Source organism: Phyllobates terribilis, unplaced genomic scaffold, assembly GCF_046119375.1.
Source record: "Phyllobates terribilis strain yellow unplaced genomic scaffold, ASM4611937v1 Scaffold_1__5_contigs__length_1240528914, whole genome shotgun sequence".
Lineage (NCBI taxonomy): Eukaryota > Metazoa > Chordata > Amphibia > Anura > Dendrobatidae > Phyllobates > Phyllobates terribilis.
In genome coordinates this window covers 569,528,580-569,554,735 of record NW_027362761.1, presented here as the reverse complement: position 1 = coordinate 569,554,735, position 26,156 = coordinate 569,528,580, and the positions used below count along the sequence as shown (strand labels likewise).

General features: G+C 42.6%; 1 protein-coding gene across 3 annotated transcripts in view; it reads left to right on the top strand.

Moving 5' to 3' along the window:
• FECH (ferrochelatase) overlaps positions 1-24,851 on the top strand; it is a 121,499-nt gene extending 96,648 nt beyond the window's left edge. The window contains exons 6-12 of one of the 3 annotated variants that reach the window (XM_073681041.1): positions 949-1,055; positions 1,859-1,957; positions 2,257-2,364; positions 4,836-5,000; positions 11,024-11,083; positions 11,521-11,651; positions 24,571-24,851. In XM_073681041.1, coding sequence (XP_073537142.1) covers positions 949-1,055; positions 1,859-1,957; positions 2,257-2,364; positions 4,836-5,000; positions 11,024-11,083; positions 11,521-11,651; positions 24,571-24,640 — 740 coding nt within the window. In that variant the 3' untranslated portion in view covers positions 24,641-24,851. Of the gene's footprint in view, positions 1-948; positions 1,056-1,858; positions 1,958-2,256; positions 2,365-4,835; positions 5,001-11,023; positions 11,084-11,520; positions 11,656-18,390 lie in introns of those variants that run through there. The other 2 variants (XM_073681046.1, XM_073681053.1) reach the window with 2 other exon arrangements.
• The last annotated feature ends 1,305 nt before the right edge of the window (positions 24,852-26,156 follow it).

Sequence of the window (26,156 nt, the reverse complement as noted above, 5' to 3'; positions counted from 1 at the left end):
TTTTACAGGTTCTATGGTACCCGGGTCCGGAGGAGAGTCTCCTGTCCTCCACACCCGGGTACCATCCGCACATTGGAACGCATGGATTCCGCATGTACAGATCCAGTGATGCGTAATCCATGCGATTCAATGCAAGTCAATGCCGGCGAAAACGCAGCTCTTCCACAAAATAATTGGTATAATTGGCTGCGTTTTTTTCCACAATGATAATCCGCAGCGGAAATTTCTGCAGCATGTGCACAGCACATGCGGATTATCATTGGGGAACATAGCAGGCCTTCTACCATGCATTTTTTAAGCGTTTTTGCCGCTGCGGAAACGCTTAAAAAATGCATCGTGGGCACACAGCCTTATAATTTTTTTTGTGAAAATTAGAATTTAAAAAAAAAACAGGAAAAATGAAGGGAAAAGGGGAAATTTAAAAAGAATAATAAAAAAAAATTTGCAATTTACATTTCCAACATTAAAAAAAAAAAAAAAAAAAAAAAAAAAAAAGTAAAATCCTCATATAAAGTAGTAGGGGCAAAATAACAGAATGAGGCACAATTGAGAAACCCCCCCCCCCCCCAAAAAAAAATGGCGTAAGTGCAATAATGGATCAGGTCGTTAGTGTGACACTGTCAGGCATCTGGCGTGGCCTAATGAGAGTACAGAGACTGCATACATGGGACCTTCATGAGACCCCCTGTTGCCATAAAAGACTATGGGCACCTCATGATCTTGTGTTTGGGGAGCTAAAGGGGCGACTGAAGGTATGAAACATCTTAGATGCTGCGTGAGCTGTTGACTGCTGCATCCAAGGGGTTAACTATTGGCTTCTGCTGACACGGGCACAACTCTTGCATGCGCACCAGTAAGATTTTTGGGGCAATGTCTGAACCACCATGGGGTGTAGACCCGATGGTCTCTATGATTTTCTAAATTTTTCCTTTTTTGTTCTCTGTTCAGGGAGCAGCATCAATGCAATATACCGATACTACAAATCTAAAGGTGCAAGTCCCAGTATGAAGTGGAGTCTTATCGACAGATGGCCGACGCATCCGCTTCTTGTCCAGGTGAAAAGAACACTGGAAGGATTTTTATATTCGGCCTTTGGTAACTGGAGATCAATAGATATGGGTCTATACACAAAGTACAGGGTCACAAACTAAGTTCTCAATCAACATTGATACCCACAACCAGTGGTAAGGTAAACAACAATGAACACTTCTTCAATAATTTATATAAAAATAATACATTTTATTGAAACATACCAAGATGAGAACACAAAATTAAAATCAGGTTCCTCTAGTGTGAGGGACTGACTGAAGAAATGCCCACAAAAAGCCAGCTAATGCAAGCACATTCAGTACCAAGTCAGGATACTAAATACAAATGCCCCAATAGACACCCAGCAATAATGCAAAAAAATCTATACATAGGTTCACTTCAAAGAGTAACATGAGAACATAGTCTCCATATCTAATACCTATATAGGAATCAATCATAGAAAGTCAGTTAGTAACAGTCTCCATTACTTGCCTGTGGCTAATAAAAGTGTCCATGCTTTAAGGAGAGATGCTAGGTTGAACAATCAATTAATGTATACCTGAACAAGACTGGAATGCAGGTGCTGGACCGGGCTATTGGGTGTCCCTCTACCCCGACGCGCGTTTCATACATACAGGTGCTGGACCAGGCTATCAGGTGTCCTCTAACACAACGCGCTTTTCGTACACACAGGTGCTGGACCGGGCTATCGGGCATCCCTCTACCCCAACGCGCGGGGGGCGCGGGCGCGTTTGGTAACTGGAGAATCTGATTTTTATTATTTATAGATTTATTTTTTTTTTTTAACCCCCCCTTCCCCCCCATTCAGTGTTTTGCCGATCACATCCAAAAAGAATTGAAGATGTTTCCAGAAGAAAAGAGGGCGGACGTGGTCATCCTGTTCTCGGCACACTCTTTGCCAATGTCGGTACGTAGAAATGTAGATAATCTCCTACTCTTTATTTTCTTTCTTTTAGTTTTTTTTAATATTACGGGGTTTGTCCGGTCTCAAGAAATTGATTACATATTCTTAAGATACATCATCCGTATCGGATCAATGGGGGTCCGACTCTCGACACCCCCCCCCCCCCCCCACCGATCAGCCGTTATGAACTTTGGCGGCTGCCAGATGTAAAGGCATTCAATGGAGTGGAGCTGTGGTTCATTTCTGCAGTCAATGTGGGGGGCTTCGTTGTTCTAAGCTGGCATTTCTTTCTTCCATTACAGGTGGTAAATCGAGGAGATCCGTACCCGCAGGAAGTTGGCGCCACAGTTCAAAAAGTCATGGAGAAACTTAATTTTTCTAACCCTTATAGGCTCGTATGGCAATCTAAGGTAGGAGACCCATAGTCTTCTATGCCGCCCCTTATCACTTGTGGCTATGAATTTACCGTGTGATTCAGCTTTAACTCCAAATCCTATTATAATGAACTTTATTCTTGGATTGTTTTGCAGAAAACTCTGCCTCTTAGATCTTTAGTAAAGATCCAGAAGTCTGAGAAGTAAAGAATGCATTAATCTGCTGGTGCCGGCTTAGATTTGCAGCTGTGCATTTATGGTAGATTTTTGTATAATGTATTAATGTGAGGAGCCTGATTGTAGGAAAGCTGGCACTATAGAATTGCTGTTATATCGAAGGGCTTATCAGACAAGTTGCACTATGATCTGTACACACTAGATGGCGATCTTGCACTATAGAAATCATTGTTTTTCGCCAAATTCTTCACAAAATGCTGCTTTTACTGACTACTGCAGCCTCCGAAATATCCACAAGCATCATTAGAGCAGTAGAGCTCCTCTGGATGTTATAACCTGCTGGAAACGTGATGCATAGCCAGATACCTGCTTCTGGCAGTGTTCATGAAGAATCTTAGCCCAATCTTCATAGACAATAGCTTCCATTACCAATATTTCTTGGGTTTTCTGCAGCAGCTGCCACCTTCACATCCCACCAAAAGGTTTTTTTTTTTTTTTTTTTTTTTTTAATGGTGTTCAAGCCAAGTAACTGTAATGGCCACTCCTGAATCTTCCTGGGCTTCTTTTCAAACCAAACCTTGGTGGACTGAGGTAAGCTTGGGATCATTGTCCTTTTGGAAGATCCAAAAAACGCCCAAGATTTAGCTCCTCAATGAAGACACAAAGTTTTCACTGTAGGCATCGCAGATCTTCTGCCGGGCTGCACTGTAGGCCTTGCCTTGGCGTCTCCGTCGGGCTGCACTGTAGGCCTTGCCGCGGCGCCTCTGTCGGGCTGCACTGTAGGCCTTGCCGCGGCGCCTCTGTCGGGCTGCACTGTAGGCCTTGCCGTGGCGCCTCTGTCGGGCTGCACTGTAGGCCTTGCCTCGGCGCCTCCGCCGGGTTGCACTGTAGGCCTTGCCTCGGCGCCTCCGCCGGGCTGCACTGTAGGCCTTGCCTCGGCGCCTCCGCCGGGCTGCACTGTAGGCCTTGCCTCGGCGCCTCCGCCGGGCTGCACTGTAGGCCTTGCCTCGGCTCCTCCGCCGGGCTGCACTGTAGGCCTTGCCTCGGCTCCTCCGCCGGGCTGCACTGTAGGCCTTGCCTCGGCTCCTCCGCCGGGCTGCACTGTAGGCCTTGCCTCGGCTCCTCCGCCGGGCTGCACTGTAGGCCTTGCCTCGGCTCCTCCGCCGGGCTGCACTGTAGGCCTTGCCGCGTAGCCTCCGCCGGGCTGCACTGTAGGCCTTGCCTCGGCGCCTCCGCCTTGGTGACGTCTTATACCTCAGTGCCTGCTGCCTGGGCTTTTTCAGTCCCTGTAGGGTTTTCAATCGCCTGCCTCCTCTGGAATCTGGTGGCAGCTGGTGAGTTCCCACTGTCTGCCACATACAGGCAGTGTAGCCGGGTTCTCCTTCAAGGGGGGTTTTCTTATGTTGTTCCTTCTCCTACGCCTCTTGGGTGCTGGGGTCGCTGTGTGCTTCTGAAGATTGACAGTTTGCACCTGCGGCATGGTCATGCAGTTGGGATGAACTTTTCAGTTTCCCATGATTCTTGCAGAAGCAGCTTTGCCACATGCACCCCACCTAGGTAACCGGCTCACTCGGAGACTGCTGGGTGGCTGGTAACCTAGGTAACAAGCTGTACACTATACAATTAAATTTTTTATCTTTTTAGAACAGGATTTTTAATAAGAGTTAAAATCAAGTTTTTTTGTTTTTTTTTTAAAAAGCACTTTGCAATTTTAATAGCTTGAGAAAATCCCCTTTACATACGGTTTCCTTTTCCTTGATAGTACAAGGCAATAATTTCTTCTCTTAACTTTTTCACCCAGTCTCGCCACTTATTTCTAACAAGCAAATAAACGTCATGGGTAATAAACGTGACGTGACATTTTGTGATGAGTTTGGAGAAACCACTCGTTATATTGTTTGGTCTGTTGCAAACATCAGAAAGTTTGCAAACCTTAATAAACCTATTTTGCATGGTGGGGTTGAATAAAATCGATAGCGATACTATATGTGCCTATAGCTGACCCTGTTTGAAGTAGCTGTTACTAAGAGCCCCGATTTTATAAAATCTCCTAAAACCAGAGTTTAAGGATCTGAATTCTGTGCTTGGTATCCAGCTGAAAAGGACAGCTGGCTCAGAGCAGCTCTTTTCTGCTGCTCCCAAGTGTCCTTTTCAGCAGGATGCCAGGCACAGTGTACAGACCCTAAACCTCTGATATTGAGCTCTATGTAGGAATCTAATAGATTGATTGATTCTGTATGTTACATACATTCATATCTTAAGGAAATATGTACTAATGGCAGAGGGAATGAAAGTTGTGATTAAAAGTCTAATGTGCTCTGATTTCTCAGGTTGGGCCCATGCCCTGGTTAGGTCCTTCTACGGATGAAACGATCAAGGGTCTCTGTCAGAAAGGGAAGAAAAATATTCTACTCGTCCCCATAGCCTTCACCAGCGACCATATTGAAACTCTCTATGAGCTGGATATTGAATATGCCGAGCATCTGGGTAAAGAGGTAACGTGATGGGTAAACTTTTTAAAGTTTCATACACTCTGCAGTAACGTTGTAAAGCGTCACTATGTAGTATAGCAGCTGAACGATCTCTGGAGCAGGAAGCTGGCTGTGAGACACTGCTGCACTCTCCATAGAGAAGGCAGAGACGGTTTATTACCATTTCTGCTTTCCCAATAGCTGAACAAGCACTTTGTAGACAGTAAAGGAAGCGCTAACGGCACTTTTTCCTCTGATTGCAGTGGTCTTGTAATTGCTGGGTGTAGCCTCTTGGCTGAATTTCCACTGTAACTGGGACTAATATACTAGTCTCAGTTACAGGGGAAATCAAATTTACAAATATAATAAAAAATAAATTAAATGTTGAAATGCTCCCACCTCTTTCCCTACATGTCATTTAACAATATGTGAAATAAATAGGGAAGGGGGGGTGGGCCGCAGATCTGCTGTTACTAGCTCCACCCCGATCAGGGGGGGAAAAAAAGTGTTTATTACATAAAAATAATTGTTATGGAAAAGGGAACAAGTTTTATTTTTTCGTCCTAAAGAAATTGATAAAAACAGACATGTATTTCCCTTCTTTTCCCAACGATATAGCTACAAAAAGTAGACCCTATATATCCTGAAAAGGAAAGATACAAAAATTATTTGAGTATTCTGTGATTTTTTTATTTTTTTTATTTTATTTGCAATCATATGGCGGATTTAAAAAAAAATAAAAAAATAAAAAAAATAAATAAAACAAATTCGGGCCTTTTTTATTTAGTGCTCCTTTCTATGGTCTGTACAATACTGCACACAGTATTCTCATCAGCGAAACAACTTGGTAAGTTTCAAGCATCTTTTTGGATAATTGGTTTATGCATCAGCAAAAAAAATAATAATATTTAAAAAAAAAAAAAGTTACATTTTTGCTGTGGCTGAAATTCTGAAAATAAAAAATCTAGATATGGCCGCCATCGAGCCAGTGTAAAGTTTTTCTTCACGTTATGGTCTGTATTTCCCACAGAATTTTAATTAAAGGGATTCTTTGAGGATGTGATTTTAAAAAAAACTACAACCAGGACAATAAAACCAGGAGGCCCTGTGTAATAAGTATATTTGGGCCCTTTTTCCTTCATTATCAGAGCTACAAAAAGCCCCAATATTTATATCTTTACAGACTTGCCAATTGTTAAAGTGATCACCCCCTTTTCAAGTATCTATGCGCTATAAAATAACAAATATATAGATTTATGAACCCTCCCCAGGTCCAGCACTGCCTCTTGCCACTACCCGGTCTTTGGTTTAGCTGCAGCGGTGACAGCACTGCAGCCAATCGCAGAGCTCAGCAGATCCTCTGATGTAGATTGAATGAGCTGCTTGGTTCAGTAATCGGCTGCAGCGCCATCAATATGTTGTCACCGCTACAGCTTCGATAGAGACCGAGACCTATGGGATAAAAATAGGAAAGCGGGGACAACACCTTTTTAATCTTTCTGACCTGTCTGATAATCTGCATGTGGATTATCTGGAGGCAATCTGTCATCACAGTCGTCCCCGCCCCCCCCCCCCCCAACTGTTAATATGGCCATATTGTTCTCTGAAATAAATATATTGTCATCCACACCTCTCTTTTTATGTAATTCAGTGCAACTGACCTGTTTTAATGCATATGCAAATAAGGCTAAAGTGCTCTGGTTCTGATCGTAGCACTTCCCGAGCGTTTGGCTCTATTCCCAACCTAGCTTTGCATACTGATTTAGCTATGGAAGGTAAATCTCCGATGACGCTTCCGTTTTATGAAGGGGTTTCCAATACCTCTCAGGTTATAGGCAAAACATTAATCAAAAAGGACCTTAGTTAATTAAAATTCAATATCCATATATCGGCAGTGAAAAATGATATGAATTTATTGGTTGTGATTACAATCAAAAGGTGTGACTGCTTAATCAAAAAAAAAAAAAAAAAAAGCACAACGCGTTTCACCTCTATAGCCCTTCATCAGGTGTATAAAAAGGTATATCACATAAGGGATATTTATACTGATCCTCAGTTTGTGGGTGCCTTTCTCTCACATATGGGGTCCAATCACTATAGCTGTTATTACGAATAATGGGAGGGGTGTCTTTTTGAAAATTAGTACCAGGCACCTATGATCTATGACGTTCCTTAATTCCTGCAGTACTCGCGGGTGTATCCCATCCGGGCCCGGGGATTTGTCAACTTTAGTGGTTTTTAGACGCCGTCGTACTACCTGCTGGGTTAAGCAAGTGACATTTAATGGAGAATTTTTGTTATCACTAATCATGTTTTCTGTCATGCGATTTTCTTGTGTAAATACGGTTGAAAAAAAATCATTTAGCATTTTGGCTTTTTCCTCATCCTCATCCACCATTTCACCCAGACTATTTTTAAGGGGGCCAACACTATCATTTTTTAGTTTTTTACTATTTATGTAGTTAAAGAATATTTTTGGATTATTTTTACTTTCTCTGGCAATGATTCTCTCTGTCTCAATCTTTGCTGCCTTGATTTGGTTTTTACAGAATGTATTTAATTTTCTGTATTTATTTAATGCCTCATCACTACCTACTTGCTTTAGCTCTCTAAATGCTTTCTTTTTGTCACTTATTGCACCCCTTACAGCTCTATTTAGCCATAGTGGTTTCCTCCTATTTCTTGCATATTTATTTCCATAGGGTATATATTGTGCACAGGTCCTATTCAGGATGCTAATAAATGTCTCCCATTTGCTTTGTGTAGCTTTATGTCTCAGGATATCGTCCCAGTTTATTGCACTAAGATCATCTCTCAACCGTTGGAAATTTGCCTTCCTGAAGTTTAGTGTCCTTGTAACCCCTATACTACACATCTTATTAAAGGATACATGAAAACGTATTATTTTGTGATCACTATTACCCAAGTGACCCCCAACTCGTATATTTGATATGCGGTTTGGCCTGTTGGTTAATATTAGGTCTAGCAGTGCCCCCCTTCTTGTTGGGTCCTGAACCAGTTGTGAAAGGTTTTTGAGAACTATGAGAGACAATTACCTATTACCTTTGCTTGAACTACAGGTTTCTGTCCCCCAATGTATTTCTGGGTAGTTGAAGTCCCCCATAATAATGACTTCTCCTTGAGTCGCTGCTTCATCTATTTGCTTTATGAGGATTTTTTTTCTCCGCTGCTTCCATTATTTTTGGAGACTTATAACAAACACCTATCAGTAATTTATTATTTTTTCCCCCTCCCCTTATCTCCACCCACAGGGACTCTACAATTTCATTAAATTCTCACACAAGATGATTTTTAAGGATGATTCTACATATAAACCCCCGCCCCTCGCTTGTTTGTACGGTCATTTCTGAACAGACTATAGCCCTGTAAATTAACTGCCCAGTCATGGCTCTTGTCCAGCCACGTCTCTGATATCTCCACCATGTCATAATTATTTTCCAACAAAATTAATTCTAATTCCTCCATGTTGTTGGTGAGGCTTCTGGCATTAGTGTACATGCATTTTATGTATCTCTCTGTACCTCTATTCCTTCTTACTATATTGATTTGTTCTAACCCCACCCCCAATTTCTTTATTAGTGCAGATAGTAACCTGGGCACAATCTTCCCCCACATATAAATTGAATACCGCCCCCCCCCCATCCCTAGTTTAAACACTCCTCCAACCTTCTAGCCATTTTCTCCCCCAGCACAGCTGCACCCTCCCCATTGAGGTGCAGCCCGTCCCTAGCGTAGAACCTGTAGCCAACTGAGAAGTCGGGCCAGTTCTCAAGGAACCCAAACCCCTCCTTCCTACACCAATTCCTGAGCTCCTTATTTATCTCCCTAATCTCCCATTGCCTCTCTGGCGTGGCACGTGGTACAGGCAGTATTTCAGAGAATACCACCTTGGAGGTCCTTGCTTTAAGCTTGCAGACTAATTCCCTGAAATCATCTTTAAGGACCTTCCACCTACCATTAAACTTTTGTCATTTATGCCAAAGTGCACCATGACCGCTGGGTCCTCGCCAGCCCCTCCCATTAATCTGTCAAACCGATCAGCGATGTGCCGGACTCGAGCGCCAGGTAGGCTGCACACTGTTTGACTATCCCTATCTGTTCCCCTAATAATTGAGTCCCCCACTACCAGCACCTTCCTGGCCTGCCCTGCTCTCCTATTTCCCACCTTACTGGAGCTGACGCTCCTCCGGCTTTCAGAGGACATGCCTTGCTGCAGCAGTGCTACCCCTGTACCGTCACCCCCCTCATCTGCCAACTTTGCAAACTTATTGGGGTGTGCCAGATCAGGAGTAGCCTCCCTGGCACTCTTCCCTCTACCCCCCCCCCCCTTCTAACTGTCATCCAGCTAGCTGCCTCACTGTCCTGCAGCTCCCTACTACCACCCTCCTCCACATCTACCCCAGTGAGCAGCTGCTCTGGGAGCAGCAGACTCCTTTCCATATTGTCAATGGATCTCCGTGTTGTCAGCTGCTCATTTAGATCCAGTACCTGTGCTTCCAAACGCACAACGTGCACACATCTCGCGCAGCAGTATGCAACCACGACCAGCTGTTCAAGGATTGCATACATGTGGCAAGATGTACACTGGATGGCATTGTCAATAATGGAGCTCATTTCCTAATGGGGATTGCACTAGACAGAAATGTTAGGTAAAAAGAAATGTAAAGAATTACTAAAATACAGACAGCAATTCAGTCCAAATTCCTCCCTTCCAAACGCCCTGAATCCAAAGTCACTGAACAACAAGTCACACACTTACTTCCGTTTGCACTTGCGCTCCGGTCACACTCAGCTCTTTCACACTCACTAAGGAAGAAGATTTAAAGAGTTGTTTTGTTTTTTTTCTCCCCTTTAGCAGCAATGCACCCTACAGCTCAATGCTCTTCCAAAAGGAAGGATTAGCCGACAGTTTTTTTTGTTTGTTTTTTTTTCTAGATGCCATTTATACAAAGCTACAGTATTAATGCATCACTTTATTTAAGGGGTTGTCCTCTACCAAACAAATCAAGTTTAAACAATCTAGGACCCCGATTTTAAAAATTAAAACCGTGTACACTCCCCTCCTGCTGTGGCTCCATTGCAGCAATATCTGTGTTGCTGTCCCTGGAGAATCGATGGCTGCAGTTGACTTGTGACACAAGTCGCATCAATCGGCAGTCGCTCTCCTAGAGAAGCAGACCCTTCACCTCCCCGCCCACCCCCCCCATCCCAGGACAGCAACCGTAACCAGTTAGAAAAGTCACCAGGAAGAAGTCCTCTTTATGTACTGGCCAGACCCACAGACCCTGAAGCTGTAATGCCTTCCCATGTCTCTTCTCCTGTCATGACTGCCTCCAGTGATGAGAGGAGAGACCGTTGTCTTTAGCAGGAAGCAGTATAACGGCGGAGTGATGCTGCCTCCTGCTGAACAAAATCGTGACCTAATCTGCTCTCTCAGCCTCGATGCTCAGTCAGTCTCTATGCCCTGCTGTAAACCTGCAAGACTGATTTGAGCAGAATGGGTTTAAAATTGAGCTTGGATGAGGCCTGAAGATGGAGAAAAATGGCCTTTCTGAAGGTCAAGCTTTTATTTTTTTTTCTTATTCTATAGCCCTGCTTCTTGGCTGAGTGAGCAGATCATCAAGTCACGGTGTTGCTCCTCTGACAGTTGAGACACGTGTCTCCAGATATGTTTCTTCCATTGGTGAGCAGATCAAGTCCCAATGCTGCTCCTCTGACAGTTGAGACACATGTCTACTGCTGTTTCTTCCATTGGCAAGCTGTCCTGACCTATGACTAGCTTGAAATGTCATAGGAGCCATTTCTCGGAGTACCCCTTATAAAGCGAAAATTAACAAATAACAAATACGTACCCACTTGAAAATTGTACACAAGTGGTCCACATTACAAATTGCAATTATATTATAAAAAAAAAAAAAAAGTTACGAAGCCGGCCTCCTATGTCCTGTGTGTAATGTATCCACGGCTTTCATGCATGTTGTGTTCAGCAGCGAGACTCATTCCTCTTTTCTCTTCGACTCTTTCAGTGCGGAGTTGAGAACATCAGACGGTCCGAATCTCTTAATGGAAATCCATTGTTCTCCAAGGTATCAGTATTGTTAAACTAGGTTTAATGCTATTGACTGCGGGACGGTGATTATCGGCTCTCGCTTCTTACCGCTGGTACAATGCGCAAAAAATCCATTCTCTTTTTAAGTGGGGAGAAGCCAAGTTAGCATAAACACTCCCAGCCTGGCGTGGAGGAGGCTATACACACCGCACACAATTGGAAGAGACAGCCTGTGCTTAAAAGTCACAAGGTTTCCTTTGTACAATGTCTTCCCAGGGGTGCCCGGGATTGAGAATGGTGGAAAGCAGCACGGAGTAATCAATGAGGGAAAAGTTGGAGATTTGCCTTAGTTTTGCTCTATTTGATTGCATCCAACGCTCTTTTACGTGTTCTGCAATGTTTACATTTTATCGGCTTTCTTTTGTGTAATTTAGCCTTCCCTCTAATTTCTTGCTTTTTTCTTTTTTTTTTCAGGCTCTTGCCGACTTAGTTCTTTCCCACATCAAGTCCAATGAGATCTGCTCGAAACAGTTAACTCTACGGTGCCCGATGTGCGTTAATCCTGTCTGCGGAGAAGCAAAAGAATTCTTCACCAAGCCGAAGCTGTGAGGCTGCACAAGAGAGGAGCACAAGCTCGGGGGGGGGGGGGGGTTAATTTTTTTTTGTTTTTCTTTTTTTAACATTTACACAATTTTATATCATTTTATTTAAAATTATGCATTTTATTTGCATATTTGTTTTTGTATTAAGCGCAGAGATGCTGTGAGTTTCTCTCTAATAATATTGTTACTGTCAATGACAGATTTCAATGTATTAGCTCGTTATCTGAAATAATGATATTTAAAGGGAACCTTACAATGGGCGGCGTGAATCTGGTACTGGCCCCGTTATTATATTTTACTCTGAAACGCTGTTAGGGTATGTGCACACGATGCAGAAATGAAGCAGAAAATTTCTGCATCATTTCTGCATCTCCCTGGCAGAAAAAACGCATGCAGATTGTGCATGCGTTTTTCCTGCAGAATACATGCGGATCCACATGCAGATTCACATGCGTTTCCGCATGCAGATTGACAAGCGCTTTCCAGGCGATTTTAGCATCACCTGGAAAGTGCTTGATAACTAGGTCACACTATATAAATCCATGCAAACGGCATGGATTTATACAGTGTGAACCGAGAGAGTGTATATACTTACCTCTGATGGCCCGCGCTGTCCTGCTCACTCCGTTCTCCCGGCTGCCGGCAACTTTGAATTGAAAGACCTGCCGACGTCAGCGTCACGTGACCCGTCACATGACTCTGACGTCACCGCAGGTCCTACAACTCACTGCAAGTGCCGGGAACCAAGCGGGAGCGCTGCGCGGGCCGACAGAAGGTAAGAATACATTTATTTTTTATTTTATTCTTCTTTTTACAGCTTTTTTAATGGTACCTGGGTGTGGATGAGACTCTCCTCTCCTCCACACCCGGGTACCATCCGCACATTAGAACGCACCAATTACGCAAGTACAAATGCTGTCTTGCGGAATTGGCGCGTTCTAATGCAAGTCAATGGCGGCGAAATCGCCGCGTTTCCGCAAAATTAATTGACATGCTGCGGATTTTTGACCGCAGCGTTAACGCTGCGGAAAAATCCGCATCATGGGCACAGCACATGCGGATTTCCATTGGGGAACATTGCTGCCCTTCTACCATGCGTTTTTCATGCGTTTCCGCGGCGTTTACGCAACTGCAAAAACGCCGCGGAAACGCATGAAATACGCATCGTGTGAACACAGCCTTACACTTTGAAAAGCCGTCCAGGAACTATTATTTCATTTTGGGCTTTTTTTTTTGCATATTTTTAATTTTTTTTTCTTTTAATTTGCACCTTTTTTACAGTCCATTTTATATGTTTGCCTGTTTTTATCATTTGTGTTCAAGGTTTGGGGATTTTCAGATGTTTTCTACGGATTCATCTATTCCAACTATTTAAAAGTAACTCAAATAGTTTCCCTCCCTGGAGAAATTTTATGTTTCCCTGTAAATTATTATTTTTTTTTTCCCCCTGAAAATTTGACATTTTATAGGAACTTGCATTTTGTTTTTTTTTTAAGCTGAAAAGTTGAATTTTTTTTTTTATTTTGCACAAAATTCAGGAACAACATGCACCATTTTGGCTTAAAAAGCGTCAATGAATAGCAAAAGACAAAAAAAAACCAAAAAACAATTGATGAATTGCATCTTAAAGGGGTATTCCGAACTCCAAGATCCTATCCCAATATGTAGTAGGTCTAATAATAATATTTGCAAATAGCTCCAATTAAAAATCTAGTATAGTTCTTCTGATTAGCCATGTCGCTTACCCCATGTGCAGGGCATTGCAGTGGCTTAGAATATCCATGATTACAACCACTCATATAGTGACTGTTAGTTGTTAGCACCTTAGATATCCATGGTTACAACCACTGTCACTATATGAGTGGTCGTAACCATAGATATCTAAGCCGCTGCAATACCCTGCCCATGGGGTAAGCGACATAGCTGATCAGAAGAACTATACTACAATTTTAATTTGAGTTATTTGCTATTATTACACTTTCTACATATTGGGATAGGATCTTGGAGATGGAAACTAGTGTAGGACTAGTTCCCGGATTGCCTAGTCTGACAAGACTCTTCCCTATCTGTTTAGGGGAGCGGGAACAGCTGCCAGGGACCGGTGTTAGACCTGTTAGTACCCATCTGACTTAAAAGTATTGAAATGCTGCAGCATTCCAGAATAAAACATTACATGCTGCAGTAACAGTCAGTGTTGGATTCGCGCTGCCCGTGGTTCTGGCAGCATGAATATACTGTGGGGTTCCCTCTTTAAAAGGTGACATTTTGTAAAGTGTTGGCATAGCGCTAGGACAAGCGATTACTTTGTGTTTGGACCCATTGATCCTAAAAACACAGAGGCTGCTGCCCTACTTCTCGCTCACTGTCCTTAACACAGATGGGGCAGTGCAGAGTGACAGCTGCGGCCCGATCGTTCTCAGCAATGGTGGAGATGTTAGAGGTTGGACCTCCAGATGAGCCTGCAACGCTGACGTTTTCATCTGTTCAGGTGTTAATCAAAAGCTTAAATGGGTAATCCCATCTCCAAGATCCCATTGCAATGTGCAGTAGGTATAATAATAATATTAGCAAATACCTCTCATTAGAAATGTAGTATAGTTCTTCTGATTCTCTCTGTCTCTTATTGAAATGCCCTGCCCGTGGGGTATCTTAGTGGTTAGTAGTCGTAACCATGGCTACCTGTCACTGTATGAATGGCCGGAACCTTCATATAGTGATAGTTGTTAGGTATCCATGGTTACAACCACTAACTAAGATGCTGCAATGCCCTGCACATGGGGTAAGAGACAGAGAGAATCAGAAGAACTCTACTACATTTCTAATAAAAAGTATTTGCTAATCTTATTAGACCTACTCCATAGTGGGATAGGATTTTGAAGATGGGAATACCCTTTAAGTTACAAAAGGCTTATTTGTAACTACCCTTGTCATATATGCACTAAGTTCTCATGTCTGCGGCCAGCTTTAGGCTCCGTGCACATGGTACAGACGTAATACTGGACCATACATACATACTAAGAAAAAAAAAAAAGTCATTGCACTGTCTTGTTTTAAAGTTGTGATTAATGGAAGCTCAAGTAAAATATTAAAATCCTCGCACCGCGCAAAGTGCGCAAGACGACGGACATGTAGTGAGGGGATCGCCGCTCCAGGAACTTTCTTGTGGTGCACTTGCCTGCAGCGATCACTGCTTCCCTCCTCACTAGGACGCTCCGCGCATTAAGCCATATTCATGTTTTCCGTCTGACACCTCTACTACAGAGGACGGCTGCCTGGGCTTGCTGGGACTTGCAGTGAGCAAAGCTGTGAACTGCAGTTATCTGACATTAAATGGGTGCTGTAATCAAATATGGCTTCAGTATTCTCTTCTGTTGAGGCTACAGATATATTTTGGCGGGAGGGTGAGGAAGTGGGGTCTATATTCATTAGGCCACGTTCAGTATTCGGTCAGTATTTTACATCCGTATTTGTAAGACAAAACCAGGAGTAGGACAGTCGGAGGAAAAGTATAATAGAAACACGTCACCACTTCTGTATTTTTCACTCATTCGCCTCCCCTGCCTGAGATTTCGCACAGGCACCGTAATGGGGGGAAAAATGACCCCATCTGTGAGGAATTAAAGTCCTATACTGAAATGTATGGGGAAAACCATCAGAAATTGTTTTAAACAAAGCAGGGTGCAATTTGCAAGGGAATTTAAAAAAAAAAAAAAAAAAAAACTTGCACCAAAAGGCACGAAAATAGTTGGGAATGTGGTTTATATTTCACTATTTTATTTTACTCACTTACATTGCGCGCTTAATTCTGCAGCACTTTACCGACATTATCAATGCTGTCCCCATTGGGACTCACACTCTACATTCCCTCAGTATGTCTTTGGAGTGTGGGAGGAAACCCACACAAACATGGGGAGAACATGCAAACTCCTTGCAGATGTTGTCCTTGGTGGGATTTGAACCCAGGACCCCAGCGGTGCAAAGCTAAACAGTGCTAACCACTGAGCCACCGTGCTGCCCCACTATGACCATAATATTCGAGACATACTCAAAGACGCCAAATCGTTGTCTATAATTACAAACTATATAATAAAATTTGTTGTTTTTTTCTGTTTTAAGCCTTTTTCATCCCCCTTTTTAGCATTTTTTAAATGCTTTAGTAAAAAGTCATTAAAAATGCTCTAAAAAATACTTATGGCAGTTTTTGTGCCATTTTGTAGCCACACAATATTTCTCATGTAATGAGTTTTAAATTTCTGAATAGATGCAGAAAAAAATAGATGAAAACAGCAGTCCTTCTAAAAAAAAAATAGTGCTTTATTAGCTCAAAAAAAAAGAGCTCTAGCAATGTTTCGGCTCCAGTGTGAGCCTTGAGCCTTTCTCAAGCTTGAGCTAATACATCACTATTTTTCTACGCGGAGTGCTGTTTTCATCTGTTTCTATATGGAAGGTTTGACATATATACCTAGACGACGGGCACGCTGTGTTTTTCAAATTGTTTGCTAGTGCTGTTTGAACATCATTTTTTGCTCTGTATAGATGCAGCTCTATTTAAAAAAAAAAAAAACATGTTTTATAATAGCTGTGTGTTGAAGCCAGCCTAATTAATCTAAAATCCATGCCAGAATGGCTGTATCATATTTTATGAAAGTTTATGCAATCTCGACTGGCCTCTCCTGATTGACAGATCCTCGGAGTACCTCCTCCCTGCTGCTGAATCTCCACCCACCTGTCCTGATTGACAGCTCCTCAATATCCCTGCTGCTGAATCTCCACCCACCTGTCCTGATTGACAGCTCCTCAATATTCCTCCTCCCTGCTGCTGAATCTCCACCCACCTGTCCTGATTGACAGCTCCTCAATATTCCTCCTCCCTGCTGCTGAATCTCCACCCACCTGTCCTGATTGACAGCTCTTCAATATTCCTCCTCCCTGCTGCTGAATCTCCACCCACCTGTCCTGATTGACAGCTCTTCAATATTCCTCCTCCCTGCTGCTGAATCTCTACCCACCTGTCCTGATTGACAGCTCTTCAGTGTCCCTGCTGCCGCTGAGCTCTCACAATGCTCCAGCTGGATGGGCAGAGATGAAATACACTTTGGACTTATTAGCTCTCGAAATGAACTCCTAAATTGTTTATTTTAATATCGGGACTAGAACACTATACTGAAATGGATTTTCAAAGTAAGTACAACAGCCTTATCAGATGTAAGAGATCTTAGTTATAAAGTATACAGTTTGTACTGTGAAATTTGATAACAGATCCACTTTAAGGCCATGTGCCCATGATGCAGAAATTTTCCGGAGCATTTCTGCATGTCCTTGGCAGAAAAAACGCATGTGGATTTGCCATGCTTTTTCCAATGCATTGTATAGGCAAATCTGCATGCGGAAACGCACAAGAAATGGTCATGCTGTGTTTTTTTTTCCGCACCTAAAATCCGCGCAGAAAAAAATCCTGACCATGTGCACAGAACTTGCAAAATGTCATAAGAAGTCATGGCATAAGATGTGCAATGCGTTTCTGCTGCACATCCGCACGGAAAAAAAACGCACCAAATCCGCAGCGTATGCACATAGCCTAAAAGTAGTTTTTCCGTTTTGAACCATCCTTTTTAGAGGAGTTCACTGAAGATAAGCTGATCATGGGACGGGTATCTGCTGATGGCATCCCCAGGGACCAAGTTCTCCTTGTTATTCTCATTGTACACTCCATTAAATGGAGCAGGGTTTGAAAATGTGTGGTGCTTCTCCAGTCAATGTCTTGGGAGCTCACTGGAACACCAAAGCATTGTACTCTGCCATCTCCTTGCGCTGCTCATGTGCTACCATTGCTTCATTTATGCTCCCCTTTACTACATGACCACAAAGACTTGAACCTCGTTTTAGCGATCGGTGGAGGTTCCAATCCATTCTCTGCAATAAGGAATAACAGTGGCGAGGCAATCAAGCATAGGATTGATGGTGACCATGCCTCACTGATGGTAACAATTTTGGTGATCTTACTCCCGCTCACTTCATTAAGACTGGCGTACGAAACTCCAGTCTTGAATTGGGGCCAAAGTTTAAGAGCAGCAATGAAGAAGATGAGTGAAGTAGTCTGCAAATAATGCAATCGATAGTTGGAGAGAGAGGAGAGGTGACAGCAGCAGTGCCAATGATCACAGTTTTATAGCGCACCTTGCTGATGGCACATTTCAATTACACTTTTTTTCATGCAAAAGCAAGCAGCAAGCCAACACAATATTTCTTAAAGAAAAAAAAATCTAAACTCTGTCTGTCAGATAAACTGTGTGTGTTTATAAGAATTTTTGCATTTCTTGTTCAGTCCTTCAGAGAGTGGGAATAACTGACAAAGGAATTCTAAAGAAAATTAACAAAAAATCAGAAATTTTACTTCAACTGTCTTCCTCACAAAGTGTGTGTATGTTATAAACTTTTTTTTTTTTGCACACCATTCATACATGCCACACCAATACTGTGGCCTGGTTCCACTGCTGACTTTTTGGATGTGTACCTAGCATTTTTTGTTCAGTCCTTTTTTGAGCAGGGAGGTATGGTTGAAAACAGTGACAAAAGTTAAAGGGTAACCATACTTATGTTACTTTTAAGTAACTTTTCAGAATAATCTGTCTTGTGTGTGTACATGAGGTATAACACTATTTTTGGTAATTATATTACTTGGTTCCTATATTTTCACCAGTTTTCCCCTTTACATGCTCTATCTCTGATTTGCAATCTACAGGGATCTGGGGAGAGGAGAATATCTGTGGTGATCTCTCCTATACACAGCACATGGAGAGGTATTCCTGCTCATCATTAACTTGTTTTAACACAGAGACTAGCTGTAGTCTCATGGAGGATATTAGTCAGCAGTGCTGAGCAGTCTGAATTTGAATCAAGTACCGATGAGAGGTAAAACACTTGCTATAAAGCTCTGCATGATGTTTCTATCTCCATCTGCTGGTTTCCTCTCCCTGCTCATCACTCATCACCCCTTCCCCTCATTATAGCTTACAATGAACAGACTGTGTCACATTATACCTGCAGTCTATCTTGTTTGAGTAAAACTGATTTAGGCTATGTGCCCACGATGCAGAAATGCTCCGGATTTTGTCCTGAGCGTTTCTGCATCTCCCTGGCAGAAAAAACACATGCGGATTGTACATGCGTTTTCCTGCCAGGGACATGCGGAAATGAAGCGTTATTCACTGGCATTTCCGCATGCGGATTGACAAGCGCTTTCCAAGCTATTAGCATTACTTGGAAAGTGCTTGTGACAACTAGGTCACACTATATAAATCCATGCAAACGGCATGGATTTATATAGTGTGACCCGAGAGAGTGGTTAAAAATAAATATATACTTACCTTCCGATGGCCCGCGCTGGCTTGTTTCGCTCGGTCCCGGCTGCCGGCAGCGGTGGATTGAAAGACCTGCCGACGTCAGCATCACGTGACCCGTCACATGACTCTGACGTCAGCGCAGGTCCATCAATCCACCGCGAAATGCCGGGAAGCAAGGAGGAGCGCAGCACGGGCCGCCGGAAGGTAAATATACATTTATTTTTTATTTTATTCTTTTTTTACAGCTTTTTTAATGGTACCTGGGTGTGGATGAGACTCTCCTCTCCTCTACTCCCGGGTACCATCCGCACATTAGAACGCGCCAATTACGCAAGTACAGATGCAGTGATGCGTAATCCATGCGGTCTAATGCAAGTCAATGGCGGCGAAAACGCAGCACTTCCGCAAAATAATTGGTAGCGCTGCTTTTTTATCCGCAGCGGAAATTTCTGCAGCATGTGCACAGCACATGAGGATTATCATTGGGGAACATGGCAGGCCTTCTACCATTCGTTTCCGCAGTTGCAGAAACGCATTAAAAACGCATCAAAAACGCATCGTGGGCACACAGCCTTAAGGTGGTTTTTCAAAGTGGATGACAAACTTGGAAGGCTTGGGGGAAGGAAAAAGTGTCTGATAAGTGTGGAAGAATGCTAATTTCTCTGATAAGATATAGGACAAAGATTCTTATATTTGCTTACAATATTGATTTATGCAAATATTGTTGAAAGTGCAGTTCCATTTTAATTATATTGTAGTAAAAACTTATGGAAAAAAGTGACAATGGACAGAGTAATGTAAAAGAAAAAAAAACGGCATCTGGCAATAGGAATGTGGGAGCCACATTCTTCATCATTATCCATCTGGGCAGTAGTGCTACCAAACACCGGTCTCAATTGGCCTCCTTTACTTCTAGCAAGTGTATTAGAGAGAAGTGGAGGATGTTATGGAATATATGATGCATCATTCATCTCAGTCACAAAAGGATAATGTTACCTCTGACAGTGACACTGTCTGTTTGAGTCGGTGTTCTGCAGTCATCCTCCTCCCTTGCCAGTTCTATCAATGACAGCTTTATCTGTTTTACTTAGTCCCCTGAGCCACAGCACTAAAGGGGCTAAGGACGATATTTCACAGCTTTTCCCAGTTGATTTATTTGATGAGCTGATCAGCCAGCTTTTGTGCTTGGAAACATAGGACTGGAGGAGAGTAAGGACATGCTTCAAATGCCTAGGTGTGCTGTCAACTACAATGGTAAGAAAACTGGCAGTGGCAGCCAAATCTAGTGGTGGGAAGCAGGCGGGAAGATGGGGAGTGCAAGGAGCTCAGGACATTCCCCACTATAAGACCAGTCCAGAGATAACGATGATTGTGTCGGAGGCAAGACTTGGAAACCAGATCGTGGTGACGATGAGGTGATGTCATCAGAAGAGGTGGGTCATGACATGGGCGATAAATGGTGGAATTGAAAGATCTTGTAAGGACAGATATACCATAACTGCTGTTAGAGAAGGAGATTCAAGAGCGCCTGAAAGCTCTGTTTGTGGTCGTGGTGGTAGAGATTCTTACATGCCGGCATCTTGTGTATGGGAATTGTTTTCCACATTGCCAGACTATGAATTTTTTTCCAGTCTGCAGCAGAAAAATAATCTGTGGATGTCCAGGCTCTAATAAATGAGGAACTATGGCTCTACATCAACTCATGAATTGGCATCACCTACTCATGTGAAAAGCAAATTGGCCAGCAATATGAGCAAGGCTTAAGACATCCTCCTACCCCTTCTCCTTGCGCTCTTCTTTTTGGTAGCCATGCTGCATCCTAAAGTAGTATCTAGTTGTTTCATCGTCATCTGTTTGTCATACTCTTGACTATTCCTCCTTCTTCGTCCCACTCTCTGATATACAAACCTGATTGTGTAGCCAGGAAACAAACATACACGCTTTGCTTTCACAGAGAACCTGGGCCGCTATATAGATTTTGCATTGAGCTCAGTAGTGCACTGCACCATAAACACATGGAGCAGCAATTATGGGCAAGGAAAGTACGTCTTTCATGGCCCACTGGGTCAATATTTAAATGGTAGCATTGCACCATGTTGCAACGCTCTGGAATTCAACGCTGCATATGTACGAGCAGTGTAAAACTGTGAGTGATTATATAATTGGGCAGGAAATCTTGAGTTACTTTGAAATCCATATGGGCAATTCATGAGGGACGCATGTCTTCTACTACGATCCTCCAAAGAGGCTACTAAATTTGCAGGGAAAACTGAGATCTCCCTCTCATATTTATATTGGAAAAAAAATCAAAAGGATGGAACATGGGATAGCCAGCTACACCCTAGAACTGTTGGGGACCCTCAATGACAATGTTACATGCAACAGGATATTGAGTAAGGAGGAGCAGTAACAGCAGGTGATTATAAAGGGGGGAAATGAGTTGCACAAGGCACAAGCAGGAGAAAGCTGACAATCAATATGAAATTGATAATGGCAACAACAATTCTGGCTTTGATAACCAACCATCACAGTGAGGTGAAGCAACAGGTCCCTCAATCATGTTGGTGAGCAAGGCTAGCTGCATGCTCAATTGCTTGTGAGGTGACAGGCATATTGTTAGTGTCAAGCAAAGGAATAACTATTTAAAAGACATTCTTTTAGTCCATCACTATAAAATGTGGGAATTTTTTCCGGTTTCAGACAGGAGCCAAAATTGGTGCATTACCAGAATAAGCTGTGTTTCTTGCTCATCGAAGCTTTCACTGAGCAGACCTCTACCGACGGTACATCTGACCCAGAGCCCCCCTTTTCCTGCCCTCAGAGCCAACGTTCCCTGGTCTGTGCCAGTGCTACAGGGGCAACAAGTAGCCGAGGCAGACCTGATTACAGTATATATGACATAATGGACCGGATGTTTTATCTGCCATTGAGCCAACCTAATGCACATCAACAAATAGTAATGCACTACATGAACAGCCGGGTTTATTCATAAATAGAAGGTCTCCTGCGGATGCCCTGACTCTATGTATTTCTGGGTCAGTAGATTGGACTAGTGGCAAGTACTTGTCATGAGCGCACGGTCTTGTCTAGTCTCCAATGACAGGATATTTAGTGTGGCAGGTTGCTTTGTCACAGCCAACTGGAACAGAATGTCCTCCGCAAGTTTTGAAAACCTTATATTTGTCAAAATGAATACGTTATAGATCAGTGCCGACTTTCATTCTCCCATGGCCGATGCCAATGATTAGATTTGCCATAGCATCTACCTGCTTGTTCATTGTGTTCTATACAGTTCAATTGCTAATGCAGATGCCCCCACACAGCTGGGCAGCTGCTTCATGTTATATCTATACTGTGCTGCTGCAGGGACTGCCAGTGCTGGTCCTACACAGCCGGGCATCTCCTTGCCTGTCTCCTCATATTCTATACTGTGTGGTAGCTGCCACTGCTGATAGACAGCCATATACTGTATCACCTGCCCACCAACTGTATTCTATAGCTATACTGAAATGCTGCTGTCAGTGCTAGCGCTGCACAGCCAGACCTCTTTCCTTTCCCATCATATTCCATACTGTGCAGTTGCTGATAGCCACATATCTCCTGCCTGTCCTCTGTGTTCTATAGTTACACTTCACTTCTGCTGGGAACCATACCCTGCATAGGATTAAGTAAACCTGAAACTGTTGCCAAAAAGGGGCTAATTTTTGGGCGGCTTCTTCACTTTCCAAATAGCAAACCTATTGCTGCTCCAAAAAAGGGATACTTTTTGTACCACCACTTTCCGTGTAAATTGCCTGTGTATAAACACTAGCATGGCTGACATCTGCCCCCAAAAAGGAATAATTTTTTGATCAATTTTATATTTTAAAAAGCATAAAAAGGCTACTAGTGCAGTGTGTTATTAAACAGGCTAATGTTTATCATCGGTTTACCCATAACCAAAAATGTTGAGGTCACTTTGACATTACTAAGGCTGTGTTTGCGTTAAAGAACTTGTAAGGGGTTCAATACTAGTAGATCTCTAACTGTTACACACATATTTTCAGGGCAATAGGAAGCTTTGCAGTACTTAAGACACATGGCAAATTGATTTTTAAAAAAAAAAAAAAAAATCGGCAAAGCTGGCAAATTTCAGTTTCAAAAGATTTGCTATTCTCTACTCAAGTCAATGCAGCTCAGCTCTAATTTACTTTGATGGTAGGTTGGCTGCAGTACCTAAGAACAGCCATTACAAAGTGCTGTGTTTACTTCCAGATGCTGTTGGACCTTCAAACAACTGATAAGAGGGTGTCTGACCCCTACCAATCTGTTATTATTGATCTATTCTAATTAAAGGGAAACTGTCACATTGGACATGGTGTCTAATCTGCAGTAAGCATTTTATATAGGTGAATAGACTGAGCAATTTTAAATTTTTATATATGTTTGTGGGAAAGATTTAGCAGAACTATCAGCAATAAGTAATGCAAATTCTTTTTTTTCTGACTTTCGGAGTCCAGTGGACAAGTATTTATATTACTAAATTACAGTCTGATTCCTTTCCTGCAACTATTTTGCATAAAAATAGGTTTTCTGTTTTGGAAAGTGAAGAAGCTGTCCAAAAATTATCCATTTTTTTGGTAGCAGTTTAAGGTTTACTCAACCCTGTGCAGGTGCAGAGTAGGGTTCCCAGCTGAAGTACAGGGCAATTACAGAACACAGTGGACAGGCTGGAGATAAGTAGTTGTCCATCAGCAATGGCAGCAACTGCACAACACAGAATATGATGGACAGGTAAGTAAGCTGTTCAAACTCTACATTGTGTGTCCATATTTTTTCACAAGACCGTGTATAGTGCACTCAAAAATTTTGCATGCAAATTGAACGTTTGACCTTTTCTCTATAATCCAGCGCTCCGCACTGCACGTGATGTGTTACGACATGATCACATTGTATGTGATCTGTTACCCGCGCTAGTAATGACTAAAGGGGAGGCACTTCAATTGGTTTTATGCAATCACTTCAAATAATCCAGCACTATTGGATTTCTTTAGTTTTCATATCGCTGTCAGATGAACCCACATGTACATGATTCCTGGGGTAACGAATCTGAGATTACCATGCATGATACATTGACATAGAATTTCATGAATACAATGAGATGAGATGAGGTTTACTGCAGCTTTTCCGTCCTCCCTTCCCTCTGTATATTCAGTTTTTTACAAATGCAAGTTTCTATGTCCAAATTTCATTAAAAAAATAATTGGTTCCTATATATTTTTTTTTTTAGAAAAATACAAAGATCTGTATTATTTTTGTAGCTAAATCCCTGCTGTTGCATGTCTGCTCGATCAGACCTTTCCATATAAAGAACCATTAATTTCTCCAGTGGTCAGCACGGCCGCGGTGCAATGACCATTTCAATACATTGATCGTTCTTTATATAGAGAGTCTTGCAGCCTTTACTTTATTGACCTGAACACAGGCACGTTTTCCATTCTGAAGGTTAAAAAAAAAAAAAAAAAAAAAGCATTTTCCTTTAACATTCATCCTGTAAATTTGGATTTTGATTCCTTCTCTACTTTTGTTCTTTGTTTCAGAAAACCCTGGGTCACAACCAATATGACCGCCAGTATAGCTGCCACCAAAGTTGTCACCCAGCATTTCTAAGCTGACTGATACATCTGAGAGCTTACCCCATACTATGCTGATGTGTTTAACTAGGCAGATTTGCCATTAGAAAAATCAATGCAAGAGCCTTTTTTTTGGAACCATATCCATGGTCACCAAGCTTTCCCAGGAACAGACATAAAGAAATCCCATAGGAAAGTTCCATCATTGCAAACATTTTATCTTTAAAAAAAAAAAAAAGTTTTAAAAAGCTAAAAAAAAATAAAAAATACAAATCACCCACTTTTCCTGAATTAAAATAAAGAAATGAAAAAAAAAAACCATTTGTTATTGTCATGTTCCAAAAAGTCCGATCTGTCAAAATATAAAATTATTAAAACCATATATTAAAGAAAGAAAAATCAAAACACCAGAATTACTGTCTTCTTTTTTTTTTGGGGGGGGGGGGGGGTTGCTGCATTTCCTACAGAAAATATGATAAAAACCAATCAAAATTTTGGATTGTGACAAAGTCACTGGCAGAATACTGGAGGGGAGATATGTTTCACTGGAGGCTATTGGCCTCAGTGATGTGAAACATGGAAGTTTTCTCCTGCATGGTAGGTGCAGAGAGGGTTAATCAGCCATGTTTAAAAAGGCTTGTTCTATGAGAACAACCGTAGAGCGGGTGGGAGGTTGTTCGCCTCCAAGGTAATGAGGGAGTTGGGTAAAGCTCTCCAGATTACACAGCTCCGTACGTCGGTATACCATCCACAGATGGACGGCTTGGTGGAGAGATTCAACAAGACCTTGAAGTCTATGTTGGAGAAGGTCGTGGAGAAGGATAGGCTAGACTGGGATTGCCTACTGCCATACCTGCTGTCCTCCATCAGGGAAGTTCTCCAGGGCTGTACGGGATTCTCACCGTTTAAGTGACGGCACCCTCGGGGACTTCTGAATATAGCGAAGGAGACCTGGGAAGCAGAGGTTACACCCCACAGTAGTATCATCAAGCATGTGACCCAAATGCAGGATCGGATCGCGAAGGTGATGCTGATTGTGAAGGAGAGCCTCATTCAAGCACAAGAAGCCCAGGCAAGGGTTTAGAATCGGGCTGCAAAGCTGAGACCATTCAGCCCTGGAGACCGGGTATTGGTAGTAGTACCGACAGTCAAAAGTAAATTTCTGACCAAGTGGCAAGGGCCGTACGAGGTGGTTGAGAAGTTGAGTGACATTAACTGTAAAGTCCACCAGCCAGGAAGAAGGAAGCCGTACCAGATAATACCACATCAACCTGCTTAAACCGTGGCAAGACAGGGAACCGGTGGAAGCTACCTGTCTGCGGGCCAATCTTGAAGCCAGGGTTGAGGATGTCACAGTGGCAGAGACTCTGTCACTGGCCCAAAAGCAACAGTGCCGAGAGCTGCTTCAGCGAAATCAAGACCTATTTTCAGAGTTGCCAGGATGTACGCAGGTTGTGGAATATGATATCTTGACGGAACCTCATGTACGGGTGAACTAGAGGCCATATCGAATCCCCGAAGCCTGCTGCGAGGTGATCTCCAAGTAGGTGCGG